Source organism: Dermacentor albipictus, chromosome 10, assembly GCF_038994185.2.
Source record: "Dermacentor albipictus isolate Rhodes 1998 colony chromosome 10, USDA_Dalb.pri_finalv2, whole genome shotgun sequence".
In the NCBI taxonomy this organism is placed as follows: Eukaryota; Metazoa; Arthropoda; class Arachnida; order Ixodida; family Ixodidae; genus Dermacentor; species Dermacentor albipictus.
Genome location: NC_091830.1, coordinates 50,350,606 through 50,372,136, shown reverse-complemented (window position 1 = coordinate 50,372,136; position 21,531 = coordinate 50,350,606). Strand labels below are relative to the sequence as shown.

At 42.7% G+C, this 21,531-nt stretch overlaps 1 protein-coding gene across 1 annotated transcript in view; it reads right to left on the bottom strand.

The window, feature by feature from the left end:
- LOC139051067 (uncharacterized) overlaps window positions 1-20,814 on the bottom strand; it is a 34,409-nt gene extending 13,595 nt beyond the window's left edge. The window contains exons 1-6 of the mRNA XM_070528129.1: window positions 20,659-20,814; window positions 14,059-14,169; window positions 9,740-9,847; window positions 7,803-7,907; window positions 5,910-5,981; window positions 1,107-1,202 (exon numbers count right to left, since the gene is read on the bottom strand). Of these exons, the coding sequence (XP_070384230.1) occupies window positions 1,107-1,202; window positions 5,910-5,981; window positions 7,803-7,907; window positions 9,740-9,847; window positions 14,059-14,169; window positions 20,659-20,710 (544 nt within the window). The 5' untranslated portion in view covers window positions 20,711-20,814. The remainder of the gene's footprint in view (window positions 1-1,106; window positions 1,203-5,909; window positions 5,982-7,802; window positions 7,908-9,739; window positions 9,848-14,058; window positions 14,170-20,658) is intronic.
- Window positions 20,815-21,531: the final 717 nt, after the last annotated feature.

Here is a 21,531-nt window from a genome sequence, read left to right as displayed (position 1 = left end):
GATGACTATGCATTTTGCCTTGCAAATAGTGTCCATCTCTTCAAGTAATCTAGCTATGTGACAGAACTGCGATATCAACCACAGTAAATATTCATAGCAAGTTTTGTAGTGCTTACTAATTCTGCATATTTAAGTTCCCAGATATTTCCAGCTTTTCCCTGAAAGCTTTATGAAAATTTCTTGGCAAACCCTGGCACAGTCTGCTAGGGCAACATCGACCTAATTTTGATTTGTACACCTAAGTCAGTTGCCAAGTCCCAGAGAGGGCACATGTCGAATAAAGTTTTCTCCCTCTCTCTAAATCAGAGTTCATATCACCTTAATGACCAGTTCCACAGCAGCATGACATGACACTGTTGATTAATTGCACATGTGGGTTGTTCCATCTTAAGGTATCCATCACATTTTTTTAAAGTTTCCCTGCCATAGCCACAAATAGGGCTGCAGTATGTAAAAAAAAATGATCTGGAAGTACAGTACAGTTGGACACTCTCTCCTTACAATGTTTGTGTGTCTCGCAGCAAATCCTTTCAATTAAAAAAAGCTAGAGATTCTGAGAACTGTCTACTAATGCATAAGCATTGTTTGGGTCGACTGTCACTTCGTTTCTGCTTAGTTTTGCTTACTTGCTTTTCCTAGATTATGCATGTCTACCCAGGGTCTTCCCAAGTTGGCCCACAACCAAACTTAATTTGGCCCATATCCAAATTTCAAGTCCCACTCCCTAATTTAAGTTGGCCCACCCCATATTTCAACTTGGCAAATTCCCAAATTTATATTGTCCCAGCCCCTAATTTAAGTTGGCCCAGGCCCAAATTTCAGTTGGCCCACCCCTACTCTAAACTTCCCCATGCGTTTTCTAAGAAGCCCTATATATCTCTATGGGCATCTTCTTATTTTACGTTTTTGCTTTAAGTTCCTTATAGCTTAAAAGCTACCAATCCTTTACATAATGATCATAACAATCAAACAATCATAATGATTAAATGTCTTTGCAGATTATGCATTTTTGTGCAGATACAAGGCACTACACTTTTCGCATGACAGGGCTTCAAAGCTCGCCAAGAAATCCTCGTGCATTAAAATGAAATGGCAATGCAACGCACTGTTGATGATGGTTGGATCCCACCAGCAACGCAGAGAACCCGGTGAATCCTGTCCCGTGGCATTACCTGGAAACTGTCCTGTCATGGGCATGTTCCCTGTAAAACATAGCAGTGTTAAAGCTACCTAGACCAAAAATTAAATTGTTTCATATATATATATATATGTGTGTGTGTGTTATACAGTCGCACTCTGGGCTAATAAAATTTTAAGGTTAGCGAGTATTCAGAGACCACATAAACACTTCGCAGCTCTTGTAAGCCAGATCCATGCAGATGTACCGTGAAAATACATGATGGAGCAATCTTCAACAGTTTAAGCTACAACACAGCAGCAAGACACACCACTGTTGCACCATTCCGTTGATGCTTCTACAATAAACTGCACTTTATTGTTTATTCTATATTGACAAAATACAAAAAAGGGACACTGTGCTCTTTAGGGACTCAATGGTCAGCAGGGTGTAAACATGGCATCCTGTTTGATCCGCAATGCCCCATGGAAAGTGTGCGGCACCTAAAGGGGGCGCAGCAAATCACGGTAGCAGCACCACCATTAAACACACCATTACAGCCAGTTGTACAGCCCTCCCTAGTGCACCGTATGCATTTCCACATCTTCGCCCTCTTCACACTGTGTTTGATGTCGTCGAAAGTGATAAACACGTTGCAGTCTTGATTGCGATAGCAAAGTATTACACGACAGCAAGAAGCGAGGCTGTTTTATTGGCTATATAATTGCAGTAAATATTCCCCTACTGATTAAATTAGCGAGCACAATCACATGCGTGCACAGGCAAACATGAACCAATCTTATTCGGTGAACACAAACACCTGCTGTCACAAACCCCGACATGATGAAGAGCACAAACTGAGAGGAGCAAACGCTCCTGCTGCGCCTCCCTTCAACACATCTCCAAAACCTCAGATTATGCGACCTTCAGCACTAAGTGCACACGAAGACAACGAATATGCAACTGCTAGCCATCTCGACTCCCCAGGCTTTGCTCCCGCCGGAGGTTACCTACAAGGTTACGTCCAAGCATGGCTGGGGTGGAGGTGGAGACACATACTCACCTCTTCCCATCTACGCAAAAGTGAACACAAAAGAGTGGCAGTTTCTCGGTGTAGTTTGGATTCGTGATCCCACAGATAGCTAATTTCAGTATGAATATCTGCCAACCCAGTAACCCTGAAATTCGGGAGATTTGCCAACTGGGGCAGGGGAGCGGGGAAAGAATTGTCGACAAAAAAAAGCCATTTTCACTTTTCTTTTTTTCCGGCTTGCACCAACATCAGAAAAAAATTTGAATGGCTGCCAGTAAATCTGAATGGCTTGACAGTGAAGTTCTTGTTCATCTCAGCGATCATAGTGTGACGGGAGATGCTGTGTGCGCATGTGCATAATTAAGGAAGACATACCATACGTCTGGTGACAGTGACCCATTCGAACTTTTACTATGCTTCACCGCATAACACTGCTGTGTTATGGCAAAGCTGACTTAAAAGAATCGGTAGTTAGCCAAGACCTTTGCTCCACAAAAGACTTATATTTAACTCTGACTTCGGCAACTTTTCGCATAAGGCCAAAGATGCAATTGTGGATGCATAATATATTTTTTAATAATTATTATTTTATTAATAATTATGAAGCGGTATAAGCCTTTGAATAGAAGATGAAGAAGCGCAGGAACCTGGGTACAGGAGAAGAAGAGAATGAAGTGAGAATAAAGGTAGACAACATGGACACAGTCCCACAGCAATGCTTTATGTCTATTGTGTCCTTTAACTAGAAACGCTACAAGTTGATTTGTTTTTATTATTATTATTATTATTATTATTATTATTATTATTATTATTATTATTATTATTATTATTATTATTATTATTTGCAGTCAGTCAGGGGCAGTTTTTGGGACACTTACGGCCCCGTCCGTACAGTCGGAAGAATTGGTTGGAATTTGGGAGTCTCCCGGACAAATCGGGAGAGTTGGCCGGTAAGGATGTGTGCATGCGCAAATGAACTAACGCACAGCTGTCGCACCTAACACACAGTTCTACCGCTCCTATGAACAAGTGGCAAAGCACCATCGCCGCAACTGCACACATTGCTCTCCCGGAGGCGTTGACCCATCATCACTTCGTCCAGCGAGACACACTTTCCATGCCTGTGCACGCCGCCGACCTCGATAACAGCAAAATCTATAAGTAGGCTGCGTGCCATGAAAAAGCCACTGGGCGCCCCAAGACCATTCGACAACATTTGCTGCATGGCTCACGGGGCTGCTGCTTCCACAAGATTTTTCTGTATTGCAATTTAGATTAACTATTTTCTAAATAAGTAAACCAGCATATGCTGGCATTCTGCGTCGGGATCCCGCACTTTGCGATCCCACAAACCTTTATATTGTACACTAAACTTGCTAGCGTGCATCAGAAATGCCATTTCATGTCACTAAATTTATCACACCGACTGGTCACACAGAAAAGCTTCGGAACATGAAAAAGTATACATGCTTGATGTTCACTGGATTGTTTGCATGGTTTTAACCCCAACAATGACACTTTGGTTTCATTTCCAGGACTGCTCTTTTTTCTTCCTAGTAAAGTGCATTAGGCCAGCAACTCATGATAGGGCTTTGAGTTGTTCAAGAGGAGACAGAAATAGCAGGCAGCTTTAATGTAAACGGGATGCGCGGAGATAAGCAAGGCAAAGGCCAAGTGAACAATTGGTTATGGCGAGAGCTAGGAGGTGAAAGTGCAGTTGAAAAAAAATTTAACCGCTGGGTTTCAAATGGAACTAATTACAACAAGGCAAGCTGTGATCACATTAAATGAGTGAGCATGCAGGCGTCATGATGTCAACAATCATGCACTTCATACTGCATACACTGCATATCCACTGCTTTAGCTTGCTACAGAGGCACGGCCGTGTTTAGAAACCTAAGAAAATTTGCCCCAATGGACCTTTAGTAGAGTACATAGAGTAGACTATACATTCAAGAGACTAACAATGCAACAATTTATGGGTGACATTACAATGGCGTGAGTTTTGCCTCCACAGTGCTTCATTACACAATGGTTGCAATAACACTCATGACAGCTACCTTACATGCTCTACATGGCAGCGCTACCGTCATACCACACATTCCACATTGGGCACCAGAGAAACACATTTGGAGGTAACGCTATTCATTATTAAACATGTGCAGTCCCTGACGTTTCTGACAAGTGTGTCTGGCCAGGCTCAGCCAGTGAAGCCAGTGGCGATGGGCTCTACATATGGCGCCGGTGCTCGAGCCTAGCTCAGACATTTTATCACCGTCTTCTCGGCCACCGCAGAAGCGACGTCTGTGTAACTACGCATTCAACGCACACCATATGCAGGTTGGTTGAGGAAGCTCCAATTTCTACAATAGTGCCAATAGCTCGTAAACTACAGAGTGGAGATGGGATGTTTTGTGCATGGGACTAGTACTGGCATATGCAGCCGATCACTCTAGAGCGCTCCAGCAGCAATATGGAAATCATATAAACCAGCAGGAAACCTTTATGAAGAGACTAAGCCTGCTCGACTGCTCGAAGAAATACTGCATAGATGCTCCACAAGAGTAAGCTGATTTAGGGCTACCCTTGAGTATCACGCCAAAATTAAACAGTTAGCCTCTTCTATGCTTGAGTAGAGAAAAACGACAAAGGCTTTTAAAACTGTCAATGTGAAAACTTAAGGTCATCCTTAATAATAACAATGTCGACTTTACTTCACAGAACATATTGCAAATGGATGAGGATTGAACTAAAGGTGTTTTGCAACACCTGACAAATGGCCAAGCCTCCCCTAGGTAAATCAAGCAAACACAGTTGCAGAATAGCATGTACATGATTTACAAATGACGTTTTCTAATGACACTAAAACTAGAATTCTAACAATGTCATCAATATGTTGCAGCATAACAATAACTAACACAAAACATATCACTAATTTTAACTGCAACACATTTCGATTTACAATATGCATAATTGCAGAGACAAAAAAGTAACAAGACAGTTATTATGTCTCTCACAATAAAAACTATTTATAGTGAGAGACATAATAACTGTTCAAAGGCTTGGAAGAGAGATTAATGTTAATGTTCGATGTGTGCATTCTATTTTATGGGTACAGATGATTATTCAGAGTCGTATGTTGTTGGCCCTTGCTGTCACTCTGCAAACGTGCATCTGCCAAGACATTCCACACTGCCATCCCAAAAGTTACTGCTATTGTTTCAAATTAAGAAATAAGCCCCCAACATCTACTATGAACATTAGAAGAGCTATCCCTTGAAACAACATGTAATGCCCAGTGCATTTTTCATTCTGTGCCATATACAAAACTAGGGATAGCTTTACAACTTCACTTTTGAGCAAGTCTGAGTTGGGAGGCATTCCACTTACACTTCTCCAATTTCCTTCAGTTTCTATGTTGCACAGGTTTTAGATTCAAAATGAGGTTAGCACATATTGAAACCTCAGACTTGTTAATAAAGTCCATCTGCACTACTGCTAGTTTCTTCTATGCACTATTATTGTCTTGTTTCAAGGAATGAATTGTCTGGACTTAAAGGAGTTCATAAGCGCGGCATCCAGATGTAGCAACTGTTAAGAAAAACACACTTTTTTGTAGTAGCTATTAACAGTTTTGAGGCCTGTACTGGCTTCATTACAAAGGTAAACAGCAAATAAGGCTAAGTGAAATAAGCAAAAATGCAATGCACATGTAAACAGCAAATGAGGTCAAGTGAAACAAGCAAAAATGCAACGCACTGTTAGCCCCAGATGGGTCCCACCAACAGTTCACGAAACCGGACAAATTCGGTCCAGTCATCGTGGCGTTACCTGCAAGAAGCAACAGTAACACAACTGGTACGACAATAAAAGAAGCTGCGTTATCAATCCACCACATGCAACAAGTCTGCAATGTAATATGTTCAATGACATTTTGCCACACCTACGAGTTTTTTGTTGTCGTGAAGTCATTGTTAGTCAACACCATTTTTGGGCAAATTACCGCTCTCATGCTCAACAGTTAGGCTTTCCTGCGAGCAGCACTCAACATATTCAAGCAAAGCTTTCCCTGTAGCATGCACTGAGTCTAGAAGCGGTGCTGTTTATTAATTGCGACAGTAGTTCAGGTTGGCCATCTTTTCTGGAGCTTCTCCCAGCATTTCTTTCACTTGTGCCTCAGCTATGCTACCACATTTGTATATACAGACCATCTTACCATGATTTTGGAAGTAGCAGCATCGTTAGTACAGCTTTCAACACACTGCATCGACAGGTGGACTACGTGTTGTGCCAACGCAACAATATTTGTACTACATCCGACGAGCAGACTCACCAGGCTGTGATGCCTGCAAATTACCTGATACACTGGAGAACATGTACCTCTTGCTTGTCCGCACTATCACTCTGAACGGCAGGCATTGATCTCATCGTTAGCACTAATTAGCGACAGGTTGTTCAGGTAAAAAGTGTTACTGAGTCACTGACCGGACATATCAATGAAGTGAGCCATTAGGGCCCTCTCAGAATATTTGGTTGACGAGTGGAGGTAAATTTGTTGTTTTTGTCTTACCGCGTCTTCATATGTCATGACCTTGCCACTTCTTACATTTCCTTCCTATCACCATGCAAATCAACATGTTCACTGACAGGATTAAATAGTTGGTAGTTTCCACTTTGTCCTTCCTTGTCATAGTCAATCATACGATTACTGTTAAAACTCGCCACAAAAAAAAATTATGGAGTTTTACGTGCCAAAACCACTTTCTGATTATGAGGCGCGCTGTAGTGGAGGACTCCGGAAATTTCGACCACCCGGGGATCTTTAACGTGCACCTAAATCTAAGTACATGGGTGTTCTCGCATTTCACCCCCATGAAATGCTGCTGCCGTGGCCGGGATTCGATCCCGCATCCTCGTGCTCAGCAGCCCAACACCATAGCCACTGAGCAACTATCGCGGGTAAAAAAAAAAAAAAACTCGGCACAACACAACCATGAACGTGCACCAACTAGCCCCATTCGTCGCTTTACTTCATGAAACTTTTTGAAGACATCGTCTTACTTGCAAGTTACCACCACTTTTTCCTATCGGGCACGTCTGTCTCTAACCTGTTTCTAGCCTCTCTTTGATGGGTCGATCCTGAAGATAGTGCCATGACATCTAAATATATATCACTGGGGCTGTTGGGTATGTGATGAATCTGATGACTATGATGATGATGATGATGCCAATGGTGATGATAACTGACGCAAAAAGGTGATTCAACTTCTAGTTGATGCTCAGCAAACGTTGTTGCTCCATCGCAGGTCTCACAATAAATTACATGGTTCAGATACCTCGTTCTCACCCCCACTCACTCATGAAGACATTGTCTTTCAACAACTTCCTCTAGACGTTGAATTACCTTCCAACTTTGTTTCCAGATTTTCAGACTTGAAGGTGGGGCAGGCCTTACATTACTTACACAAAGCAGGCCTTGCATGAGTAAATATGGTATTTAAGAACAGTCGCATCTTCCCACAGGTCTCATCACGAGAAGCAGCCGCACTCTGAATACATTTTCTGCTGCCGTCAATTTGACTAACAAGCCAAGAGGACACATCTTATGCTTTGCTACAACACTTCTGTGGCTTGGATCAAGCAAGTACTTACGAGAAGGGCCAACCAGTGAAGAGACGTAGGAGCCGTCGGCTCCACAGCCCAGCGCATCCATCTCACATTTGGGAGAGTAGGGCCCAACATCACCTTCACTTGGGTCTGCACCAACAAATGCAAACAAACTTGCAGACACTTAAAAAAGCATGCTGCTGGGCTAGTTGGCACGTAACAGTAAACAAGTAAATTCTTGTGCAAAGCAGGCGACCGCAAAAGGAACAAACATACACACAAACAGGACTGTCGGACCAAGTTTACGGACCAAGAGACTTGACAAAAAGCGGAATATCTCCGCAGCCTCCAAATGCAGCCTGGTATTCCCATTGCCAGCCTTTACTGGTATATGCGAACAATATTGTGATGTACGGTTTTACTGGCTACTTTTAAAGGCAGCTCGTATATTTAGCATTTTCTGAGACCCCGTGGTCCGTAAACTTTTTTGGTCGACTGTACATTACATTTGTGGTGATCTGTTGCATGCAAGAATCTATTCATTTACTGTCTTGCAGACACTGAATACATGCTTTCTTACAACACTCTAGTAGACACAGAGCAATATTTTTAACTGTTCTTAACCACAAAATTTCCCCGGCAATATCACATTACATTTTCCTTCCACATAGATGCACTGGTGCAGAATGTCATCATTATCATCATCACCAGCCTGGTTAGGCCCACTGCAGGGCAAAGGCCTCTCCCATACTTCTCCAACTACCCCGGTCATGTACTAATTGTGGCCATGTTATCCCTGCAAACTTCCTAATCTCATCTGCCCACCTAACTTTCTGTTGCCCCCTGCTACGCTTCCCTTCCCTTGGAATCCAGTCCCTAACCCTTAATGACCATCGGTTATCTTCCCTCCTCATTACTTGTCCTGCCCATGCCCATTTCTTTTTCTTGATTTCAACTAAGATGTCATTAATTTGCGTTTGTTACCTCACCCCATCTGCTCTTTTCTAATCCCTTAATGGTTAATCACGGTTAACGGTTACCCCTTAATCAGGTTATTGTACGTAATTTGCCTGTTATTAAGTGGACCATAATGCGGTCTTTATATTACGTAGACATTAACACTTCGTTCTATGCGTATTAAAACCTTAAAAAAAGAAGAGGCCACGCTAACGAGCGGTGCTGCATCTGTGGCATTGAACGAAACGAGTAGCAGCATTGAGTCGAGGTGTCCCTCACTGCAGGGCGGCACACTTGAGTGCTTCTGTACACACTCGAGTTTGCGAATTAGTACACCAAGTTGCATGATCTTATTATGAGATACAAAATGCCGTCAACTAGTTGTACCGTAAATGGGTGCCAGCACTACATTAATAGCACTGCTGGTGTATCCTGCTTCTTCCCACCAATGCCGGCACACAATCACTGTTGCGCTCACCTGTTACTGTTTCCAGCAGACGAATACATGATCACAATCACAACTGCAGATTGAAAAAATTCTGATGAAGAATATTCCCATGTTTTACGCAATACCACTGCAAGATTGGACACTATGACTGGTAAGCTTTCCATTGCACTAAAGAAAAATGGATACCACAGAAGTCGGTTGTTGGTCCCTTTAATAATAGGGGCCCTCAAACACTTTTGAAGCTACTGTGTTTTGGTAGCGAGCTGCAAAGATTCATGGTTTGAGAGATGAATGCAACAAGAATGGCAGCAATAGGGATACGCAGTACAAGTTATTCAGCTGATAAATTTCAAAATACCATCAATCTATGCAACCTGCAACAGAAAGACGGTGGCTTGAAACGTGCTAGAGGGCCCCTTCAAGTGGGCAATAACTAAATTTGTGTACCTCTCTCTACATTAAGCACTTTGCTATGTACCATTCTTCTGTAACCCCCCCCCCCACACACACACACCTCGCACAATGTCCCAAACCCTGGAAATAGTGATGTAAATGTATCAATAACTAAAGTACTCACCAATATGGGTTGGAAAAAAGCCATCCGAGCAGTCAACCGCACAGATGATTTCCTCAGGCTCCCGCTTTGGTGAGAAGAGCCCAATGTCCCCGTTAATTGGGACAGGACCTACAGGAGAGCACACATTTGCAAGCTGCATAGCATATGCAATGGAATCGTTTTCTTTCACATGAGGCTGGCTTTTTATTCTATTACGACATCAACTCTCACACTCTTAGCACATATTTCACATTACACACAGCAAAAGGGGGTTATGAACCAATAAACGGGTTATCTTCGTTCAAGCATTCAATGGTCCCACTTTGGTACTGCCATGGCATGCTTATTTATTTATTTAAAGCTGCTTTACAGGCCCTTAGAGGCTTTGTGTGAGGGAGCAGAGTACACTCAAAAGTCATAACATTGTACTTATGTACATATACCTACAATGTACCATATTTACTAGATTCTAAGACGCTCTCGATTGTAATGGGCACCCGTTTTTCGTGTCAAAAAAGAAACAAAAAGGGACCACCCCAGACTGTAACGCACACCCGTTTGCCATGACCTAAAGAAAGAAAAGTCCTTTACAGTACCGTGCACCTCATTCTTTCATACAGAAATACAACTTTTTCTCATTTGGAAAAAACAAAGATTTACTCCCAATGCACTGAAGTTGTCATAAACAAAACAGTCGCAGTTTCACGCGAAAGGCGAAGCATCGATTACGATAGCAAATTAGTAGACGGCTATATGAAAAGTAAGAATAGTAGTTTTATCGGCCGTATAAACTTTTCAACATTCGCTTTCTAACTAAATTAACAAGCATGGTGTCACGCGCACACAAGCATGAACACGTCTCACTTCATGACTGCGAAACACTTTAAACGCTGGAGTGAGGAAGTGCGGTAGCAGGAGCGAGGGAATTGAACTTCGTGCAGCCTGTCAGTTTGATGCAAGTTAAGCGACAAGAACACAGTGCGATGCGCCTAGATGCATAGACTCTTGTCTCCGCCGCGGATCGCTTTCAAGATGGGGGCAGCGCAGCCGTGTCATAAGTAGCAGCCGCCGGTGTAAAACGCCTCTCCTGTTTGCGCCAGTCTCGCACGCAAGTTTCAGAAACTCCGAACGCCCATGATGGGGCTCGATTTCCATCCGTCTGCCCATACGTGATAGCTTTCCTTTTAATTGCAGCATCGTGATGAACTCGGCATGTCTTTACAGTTGGCACTTCCATGCTGATAAGAGCAAACGCAGAAAATGGGAAGACGGAGAGTGCACTAACCTAAGCCAAATGAAGCATTGCCTAAGCACACGTATACAGCACACAGAGAAAGCTACGGCAGATAGGCTCAAAGCGCGTACAAGGCGGCCACTTTGAAATGCCGATGGCAAAATGGTAATGCAGATTTAGGGTTGTACTCGACTCTAATGCACAAGCAATTTTTGGGCCCATTTTATCGGGAAAAAAGTGTGCGTAAGATTAGAGTAAATACGATATTACTGAAAAACTCTGTTATAACGAAGTTGAAAGGAGAGCCAGAATAACGTTGTCATATCCATTATTGCATGCACTGCAATATGAACCTCCATGAGTATTTTGAGAGGAATTTCACTGACTCCATTATATCTATTACTCTTTTATATCCCATTTCATTATAACAGGATATGACTGTATATATTTATTTATTTCAATGTATTGCAGCCCTAAAGAGCTATCATAGGAGTGGTAAGTACAATAAAAAGTGCAATATCAGTGGTTCCCAATACATGAAAGGAATTCAAGAGGCTATAAAGATCGCAAAACATCCCAGTGTTTTAAAGCGAGTACAAAGTACCTCTATTTGAACTTCTCAATGTGATGATGAAGAGGATACAATATTCAACACATGATTTTGTCCAGTGGATGTAGGTCTTGATCCTAACAAACCTTAATTTCCTTTATTTTCATTACGATTGCAGTCATTCTAGAAGTGCAGTGAGCACAAGTCTATACTTGGTACTTCATTCATTAAATGAACCAAAATCAGCTTTGAAGAAAATCAGTTTTTGCAGTCCACTGGAAAGCTTACCACCAAAGCAGTTAGTTACTCATACAAAGTTTGTTTGTTTCAAATAATGCAAGATATGCTTCACACATAATATCTCGATCTGCCAAGTGACTTGACTATATGTGTTCATGAAAACTGGCAACAGTGATAACTCCGGGCAATGCTGATAGTATGTGACGAGAGCTGAGAAACCAAAACTGAAGACTACTTTGAAGGCGCAACTATGGGACTGAACCCTTAAAGTGCCCCTCACCAGGTCTGGCCATTTTGAGCTGACAAGCGCAGTGCATACAATGCGCACTAACGATCACAAGTCTGGTAAGTATTACCAGACTAGTAATAAGACTGGTAATACTGAGACCAGACTGGTAAGATCTGGTCTGGCAAGTATTACACCTCTACATGCCACAGAAAGTGCTTAGTAAATTCAATATCATACACCATTTGCCCTACTCCTTGCGGGCACCACTCTCCCAGTCAGAGAGTCAACATAAATCACACAAGTGCACCTACGTTTTAGCAGTGTTGTGACATTACCCAGAGTGACACGTGACTTCAAGAATTATTCCAGGCAACATCAGTTATTTGTTAAATCTGTTGCTTCAATAGACGAATTAAAGTTTAGGGAAGTAATGAAACATACAAATCGAATGTCTGCGTGTTTTTGTCTTTGTACCATAGCAAGAGAGATGTGCTTCTGTTCCACCTGCTTGTTCCCACATCGTGCAGTCGCACGCTCGGAGGACGAAACTGTCATTTTCTACCAAGTTCCAGCATCGCAATCATGCTCTCTGCCTCAGTGCTCGTGATTGTGGCACTGACTTATACTGCTAATCAGGTGTTCTTGTGCACAGCGTGCAAGCTCGCGTGCTAGACTAGTCACCGGAAGTGCACCACTCAGCAAAAATGCGTGAGAAAAAGAGAATAGAAGGCACAGTCCGTGACGCATTCGTCAAAAGATCCTCCTGCTCCAGTATGGAAGAACGCAGGGCAGAAATTTCGCTTGCAGAGGCTAGACGGGACAAGTGGAGAGAGTTGGCAGCAATGCTTGCCCGCTGAAATCCCGGGTTTGTGGCATTTCAACTACTTTTATCTCTGCAATTAAGGAACTAACTTGAGAAATTCTAGTGGTATAACACTCCTTGGAAGGTATGTAACAACTGCCAATGCATAACCAAAATTTGCTGTGTGGCCTGGTGAGGGGTCCTATCACACTGCACTACCTAACACATCATATATAGGCTGTGCCGAGTTTGATACTTTAAAGTCTTTATTTAAGGAATGGAAACTTAATGCATAGTCATTATTAGGGTTTTTTATAAGCTGGAACGAGCTTTCATTTGTAGATAGTTCAGAAAACCAATTTCTAATTAATTACTATATACTTAAGAGGTTTTAACATTTCATTTCAATAAGATTTCATTGTTTTGTATGCAAAGGTACTCTCGATGGCCAGAAAAAATGGTGAACCAATTGTCCTAGTTTCCCTTGATGTGATCGAATTCTGTTTAGGTACTAAAAGCTTAACTAATGTACTCATCATTTAGCAGGCTGCTAATAACTTCTATGCTAGAACAACATTGTCGCACTGTAAGTGATCTTGTTATAGCCAATCGCAATAAATCATTTACGCTAACCCATATGAGAAAGCTCTGCTTCTGCTTCCCATGATGACGATGATGATAAAAGCTTTACTGGTCAAAAAGAATTGCAGAAGTGACTGCTGACTTTGATGACCGGAAGCCCCAGAATAGCCAGTGGCCTCCGCAGCTCAGGCAACCACCACCACCACCTTTCGGATGGGTCAGCCAGAGCAGCACATCGGTGCCTCCCACTGCTTCACAGTGTTCAAACTAACCTGCAGAAATGGTAGTTTCATGCGTTTCCAAATGATGTGCGTGAGCTTCCTGGATTCATTACAGGACTTGCAAGTACCCGCACATCTATCCGGATAGATGTGCGCCTAAAACCTCTGGTAGGGATATGTATGCGACTTAGGTATCATGCCACCAATGCCACCATTCTAAAGTTGGTGTCACCCTATGTCACACCAATTGCGTCATACCAATATTGATTCATGGCAGTTAATCTTTACCTAGCAGTTAAAGGCTCGGAATCAAATGTACGGCCTCATACTCGGCAGCAGCTGTTTACGCTTTCCTTTCCTAGGCACAAGTTAACATGTTAAAAAGCATAGAGTTCTCCGTTAGTTGAAGTACCACAACCATCCCATGATGGTGTACAGCGTTTTCACTCAACTTCTGTGGCTTGAATTTAGCAGGGACTTACAGGAGGATGCAGTTGGTGAAGCAGTGTTAAAGCTGTCGACCGCAGAGCTGGCCTCCACGTGCATGCGCTCTGACATGCGTGTTCTGTCGTCGTCATTACTCTGGTCAGCATCTGCAAAAGAGCAAAAGTTGCAGCTTATCTGCATGTACCACAGGTTTTCGTACAAGGGTGTATGCGAAAATAACTGGAATCTCTTTCACTGGCATGTACAATTTAAGGTTTCTTAAACGCAATGGCAACTATGGCAAGCATGAGGCCATCCATGCTGCTAAGCAATACACCCCAGCTCAAAGTTTAATTGTTCATTTATTATTTTTAACGTCTTATAAATGTGCACTACATTTTGTAAAATTGTGGTGATTCAGTACAATGAGCAGAAGGCAAACAAAATTTTGTTTTTTGTTTTTTTTGCTCTTGTTCCTAGTATCATTTCTGCATTCTTTTTTACAGAAGTCTCAACATATCTACTTGGGTCATATCTTACGAGCATAAAGAGTAAAGAATATTCAGTTTGGCTGTATCCTTAAATTATGTTTCTCAAATAGTAAAGCAAACTCTTACTATTAGAACAGCCTTGTTAAGCAAAAAAAGAAAGATGTAAAAATTCAAGATGGGTGGTGGCAGCACCATGAACTCGCCGTGGTGTCACAGACTTTGGTAGTGCTTACTTGGGTCAAGCTAATCGTTAATCAGTAAAAACGACAATGCTGCATGCTAAAGAGGCCAAGAACTCAACCTAGCAAGCTTATACTTTCCTGACCAAACCTGCTCAAATAGAAGAGTATACAGTGAAATACATAATGTCGCACTTGTAGCAGTGCTGTGGTTCCTGTCCAAAATTTAAAAAATAGAAGTTTGGGTGCCATTTTTTGCAGCAATAATTAATACTTTTTTTCTTTAAAATGAATTGAAACAGTTTTTAAACATTACTTTGTCACTCTAAACTGATTTAGGGTTGCCGTTTGAAGTCACGGAACCGAAAAGTGTAACTAGCAATATTAACAAACATTTTAGTTACTTTCAGGCACTCCCACCCTCGGATTGATGCTTCATGTAATTCTGCACAGACAACCTGAATGTTTGTGAAGGAACGGGCATAGTACAGGCCTCAAAGGTGGACAATACGAAGGGCGTATTCTTTGCTGTTCATCATTTTGAATCACAATCTTCGAAAACGTCCGAAAATTTGACAACATCTATTGCTAGTTTACTGGCAAGGAAACTCACACGAGCAGAGTTCATCTTCTTTTACTGCAATAGCAATCACCCAGATGCACTAGACACATTTGCATGATCACCGCTGGAACTGGCATTCTCGTGCCGTCCATTTATTGAAGGCCTGCACATTGAGAATTAGAAGGCTTCCAGAGATGTGAAGTGCGTTTGGTTTTAAAAGAGACAAAGCCAAGTGGACACACCATCACACTGCCCTCAATCAGCTTTGCTGGAGCCAAGGCAGCGTTCTGGCTTCCACGGCTGGCATGAGCCTTCCCACGGAGCAGCTATGTGCATGCCATGACGTGGTGAATGTCAAGATAGATTTACGTAACCCTTTCTTCGGATGCTGGCCAATTTTTTTTTCTTTGCCAAGGCGTCACGTCACGTTTTGTGGTTTGTCCGTAGTGTCACAACTTCAATTTTCTTTGCAGTGTTGTTCTTTAATACAGTAACAGTTCTGTGGAAACTTGATAGCCTAGTTCAGGGACTACGTTTCTGTATGTGGAATGGCACTGGTACTCTGATTCTACTGATGTCTACACACTACAATACCATGAAAGTGTGTGGTAATATATCAAAGACAAAGTATTCCATTTAGGCATCAGAAAACGGTTGCCTAGGAGGCAGACATAATGGGCATTAATGCCTGACAGAGTGTCAGCCCCCTTTCCCCCAACTCCCCAAAACATTTCATCCAACATCACAGTAATAATTGCTATATTGCCTGTCATCAAAACTTTGCCACCCCACTATGACATCATCGTAGTGGGGCGGCACTGAAACCCCAGTATGCCAGCAGATGAAGGGTTGCAAACAAATGCTCAAAATCCTGGGGTGCATCATTTACCATGGTTCTGTTCCCACATTGTGCACAGAAAGCTTCGCAAGAATTAGCAGCTTTTTTACTAATCTATCATCGCAATTTTCTTCAAAAAATGTTAAAGCAATGTGTCTGCCATGAGGAAACTACTGAACTTTGACACGTCTTGATAAGGGAAATACAGGAAAATTTTCACTCTAGTGCTCATTTTCATTGACTGGAAGCAGCTGTTTGAAGGGCACATCCACAGTAGAAGGCACCTGCAATTACGATGTCCAATAAAGTTTCGATTGTTGATGGATTGATAACAATCATGCATCTGTATCACATGAGATATCCTCCAAACTTACTGTCACATACTCACTTTCCTGTGGGAAATTTAAATCCTATTCTTTTTCATTGTCAACTTCAACTCAAACCACTTCCAAGAAACATTTCAAATCTAAATAGAAAAACTTTATAATGACCTCTGCAGAACAAGAAATGAATGCACTACGTACTTGCCCAGACACCTCTTTTACAGCATTCATTGCTCTCCCTCTCATTGTGCTCTTGCAACTGGCGAATGTAGGGCTGCATGTCCCTGGTGCTGATACAATATACCTTGCACAGTAGTATCGCTCTTATAAGCCTTTCGATAGCGTTAAACTGAATTGGTATGTTTAACATCGCGGAGCTGCACAGCAGGATACGAGAAACAACGTACTGAGAGGCTCTTCATTAAAAGTGACTGACCCACTTTAACGGGCACACAAAGCACAGCAAACTCATTTTCGCATTCCACCTCTATTGAAATGCGTCCACCGCTGCCGGGGATCAAATCCACGGCCTTGGGCTCAGCAACAGAATGCCATGGCAAGCGAGACACCGTGGCAAGTGATGAACACTGCTACTGTACGTTCTTTCACTGCTCTACTCCGGAATCCTTAATTCTCCACTGCAATTTCCATCTCCATTGCACAGTGCATGTCACTGGTGAGGGACTACCATCTCCTTGGCCTGTGGTGTACGTACAACACTCGAACGCATGCACCAAGGGGGTAGTGTGTCTCAACAGGAACAAGTTCAACATGGCTCCCATCTTCACTAGTCTAGAAGAAACCAACTTGGCTTTCCGGTGGAACCTAATCTTTCTTAATTTTTGAGTGACGAGACCTTGGACATTATTTCCTCCGTTGCTAACATTGTTTTATTAGTATGGCTTGCCAGTTACCAGCCGTACTCTGCCTTTTTGTTATTGTTTGTACTTTGGTCACATATGTTTCATTTTGCTTTTTTTCTGTTCTCTTTCCTTCTTCCCCTCCTGTCTTGTCTCCTCCTCCCTCAAGAGTAGGCATATACGTTGTGCCCTTTCCGGTGGCAGTTGCCAGCCTGCTCCTTGCTTTCCTTTCTTTCAAGTGTGTATATGCATTCAAACCGAATAATAATAATAATGGCATAACATTAGCAGCCCATCTTTCGGTGCCTGCACATACTTAAGTCACTGCTGACATGCTGTTGAAGTTCTGGTGCACTGTTTTAACCCTGTAATGCCTAAACACAGCTCTTCGTCAAGAAAAATTAGGACGACTTGTTCACCTTCATTTCTGGCCATAACTAGTACATTCGTACAAAAACACATAGCTTGGCATAGTCATGAGTTCGCTGGCTCACATTCACTCTGCATTCATCACAAGGACGAGAGATAGAGTGATAGTGAGCGATGAAGGAGGCGAGTGGGAGTGCATATAAATGGGAGTGACTGCCGATGAGTTTGAGCAGACAGAGTATGAACAGGAGTGCCGGTTAACGTTAGCACAAACGCAAGCTTTAATATGAGTGGACGTGAATACTAACGTAACTGTTCGCAAGTGTGAATGGACGTGAGTACGTCATTGAGTGGGTGTCAGTGAGTGGACACAAGCACAAGCATAGGTGGGTATAGGAAAGTGTGAATGGAAGTTACTATGAATGCAAGTGAGCATTGGTGAGTATGGGTAGGAACACGAGTGACTGCAGATTAGTGCGCATGCACAAGCAGGAGTGCGTACGTGGCCTACAAAAATACTGGTGGGCAGGTATGTACGAGCATCTGCTCATTGCAGATGCTCATCTGATTTATACAAAAGCAACAATAAAAATGTTGAAATGTTATTTGAGTGAGAACTCAGTTATAATAGTAATTAATTAGTCGTTGGTTTGCTGAGCTATCCACAACCGAGAACTCCATTTCAGTGTATCATAACACACTACTTACTATAAGCGATGCATCACATTTCGCATGCTTATTTTGAGGTATGAAGCTCAGTATGGTGTAAATGATACCTTGGGTATTACAGGTTTAAGACACAAAACGCAATGGAGGAAGTCTAGAGTGATGCACACAAAGCATGAACAAATGATTTTTTTTTTTTATTTCCTAAATAAACGGTGGTGCATTTATACACAGAGGTGGTAAAGAGAGGGCAAGCTAGCAATGAGAGTTCAAAGGAACATGCACGAAAGTTGAGTCCATCACCAAAAGTCCAACATACATATTACATTGTCACATCCCATTTTCACCACCATCTATAAATTCAGGAACGAACATAAGATAAATAAGATAATATTTAAAACATAAAATAAATTTAAGACAAATAGATTACCTTATCTTAAATAAATTTAAAATAAATTTTAAACACAAAACATAAGATCATTTTTTTTTTGCTGGTACTACAAGAGAAGGTACACTTGCACACTCAACCTCGCGTGCAAGGGCCAATATGAAAGCCTAAACAAAAACCAATTTCCATGTTCTACAAGGGTGCATTCCCCAAACTTCAAGGTGCAGGAACACCGGCAAATACACATATGGCTATATTTCCTCGGTTGCAGCCTTTTCCAGTTACTGCAATGCAATTCTCATTCTTGTATTTGTACACCTCTCTATCTGTCTGACATAGTATCTACTGTGGCACAGTGAGATGCTGTGCCCAATTTCCTTGTAGTGGTCAACAAAATTGCACACATGCTGCAAGGCCTCTTCTGGCTCTGCGTTTGCATGCATGCGTACTTCCTTATGTTTAACATGCATTCAGTTTCTCGAGGACAGCAAATGCGACTTGCACACTACGCCTGTTACCCGCCTTCTTCGTTTTACAGTAACCTCCTGGGTATATCACAAGCCTCCCTTGTTTTGTTATCTCAGACTTTTCTATCTTCCCGTCAAGATGCTTGACGATTTTCCAGTTATCGATTGACATTACATTCTTTGGAAACTACCTGCGCTTTATTCCATGAATTTGAACAGACTTCTCCCAACCATGTGATGTTAGAACTCTCTTATACCCTGCAGCACGCAGGAAATGACCACGTTGTTTTCAAAAGCTTAGAACGACACAAATCGTGTCTCCTGTTTTATCTCCTTCTGACAAGTGCTAGCAATGAATGGCTAAAAAAATAATTATGAGGTTTTTACATGCCAGAACCACAATCTGATAATGAGGCACGCCGTAGTGGGGGACTCTGGTAATTTGGACCACCTGTGGTTCTTTAACGTGCACATAAATTGAAGTACAAGGGTGTTTTCGCCCCCATCAAATGCAGCCGCCGTGGCCGGGATTCGACCCTGCGACCTTTTGCTTAGCAGCCCAATACCATAACCATTAAGCAACCACGGCGGGGGTTTGAATGGTTCACCTTCGTTTTGTTTGTATCTCTCTCTCTCTCTTGCGATAAGCTGCATGTCTAGCACATGCATTTTTTCACCTAAGCTCCACACATTATCATGCAGCTGCACAAGCTTCGGGCACAGTCAGTGGCCTTTGAAGATGCCTATCACACAAGTGGGAGCTCATATTTGTGGCGCTCCCCACACTCTTTTAAGTGTACACCCTTCGGGGCTTATCTTGTCCCACAACAATAATCGTCATCTGCCTTGCTTGTATTTCCTTTCGAGAATGCTATGTCGCGCTGATAACGCGCATGCCGTTAGTCACCACCAGCCAAGGCGCCAGAGCTTTCCCACATTTAAACATGCGTCCTCATTCTCCATGCAACATCGCACGTGCAGAGCTACACCATGTGAAACGGGTTGTACTTTTCCCGACTCGCGCGACGATTTGCTACCGCACAGTGTCCAGGGCAAGCAGCTCGCTGGGTGCAAAATTCAGCATAAAAAAACAATACCGACACAACTTCACGTTTGCTCAGTAAACTATGAAGAATACTGCAGTGTTTGGATACAATGCTTAGCACAACCGCGTTCCCAAACACGCACAACACACGACCATGAACGTGTATGCATCACGGGAAGTGACTGCAGAAACTGTCTTCGCTGGAGCCGACAAAGCGCTCCTAATCAGCAACGGCTTCAGCTTTCGCTATTCATTTTCCCTGCCTGCTTTCATCACTCGGCGAATACATCATCCTCCGCTAAGAAGCAAATCAAACCGTGGTGACAAGAACACTGACAGCGTGCCTGTTCGCTGTCACTGTGTGTGCACAGCGCTCACACATCAATTAAGCACGCCTAGAACGCATGCCTGTGAAAGCAACGTGCTGTCAGACATGTGAAGCAGGTCACAGAACGTATATTAACTTACCGTCACCGTCATATTTTTCTTCGCCCCCTCTGTCATGTTCCGTCTCGTCCATGGAGCATCGATAAAAGCATAATAATCAAAAAACAATGTCATTATTGATGTTTATGCCCGTTAGGCTGCCAGCTGCCCCGGTGAATAGCTCCGATTTCGGTTTTCTTTGTCCCGTACCACTGTGTCCCATACTCATTTTGCTGCAAGACCTCACTGGTAAGTAGCAGTACCTGCAGGGTAAAATAGCCTACAGCCTATAGCAACCAGATATTTCTGCATACATACTATTTCAACGTGCCATTGACTGGCGCGACTGCTCGGTTGTGTTTTGTCATAGGCTATGGCTTTCTCAAACAGCCATGAGTAAAAATAAAATTATAGCCATAGTGTTGCCTGTGCTACGCGGGAAAGCAATAGCTTCACAGAAGTTAAAGTGGTAGCTATAGTGTTGGGCTACTGAGCACGAGGTCGTGGGATCGAATCCCGGCCACGGCGGCCGCATTTCGATGGGGGCGAAAACACCCGTGTGCTTAGATTTAGGCGCACGTTAAAGAACCCCAGTAGGTCGAAATTTCCGGAGTCCTCCACTACGGCGTGCCTCATAATCAGAAAGTGGTTTTGGCACGTAAAATCCTATAATTAAATTTTCTTTTTTTTAAGTGAAGATGGGCAAGTGCCTATTGTAAGGAAGTGTTTGTTTTTACTCATTGCAGCAGGCACCCGATTTGTATTTTACTGCATTCTTTAGGCTCCACAAGCGATAACTGGCTGCTCAGGGAGCATGCAGAAGCCTCCTCATACTTTATTATTTCATTCAATCAGGTTTTCTGTGCAAGCAAAGGTCTAGTGTGGGTTCCATTGGCACTGGAGCCTCCCCGAGCA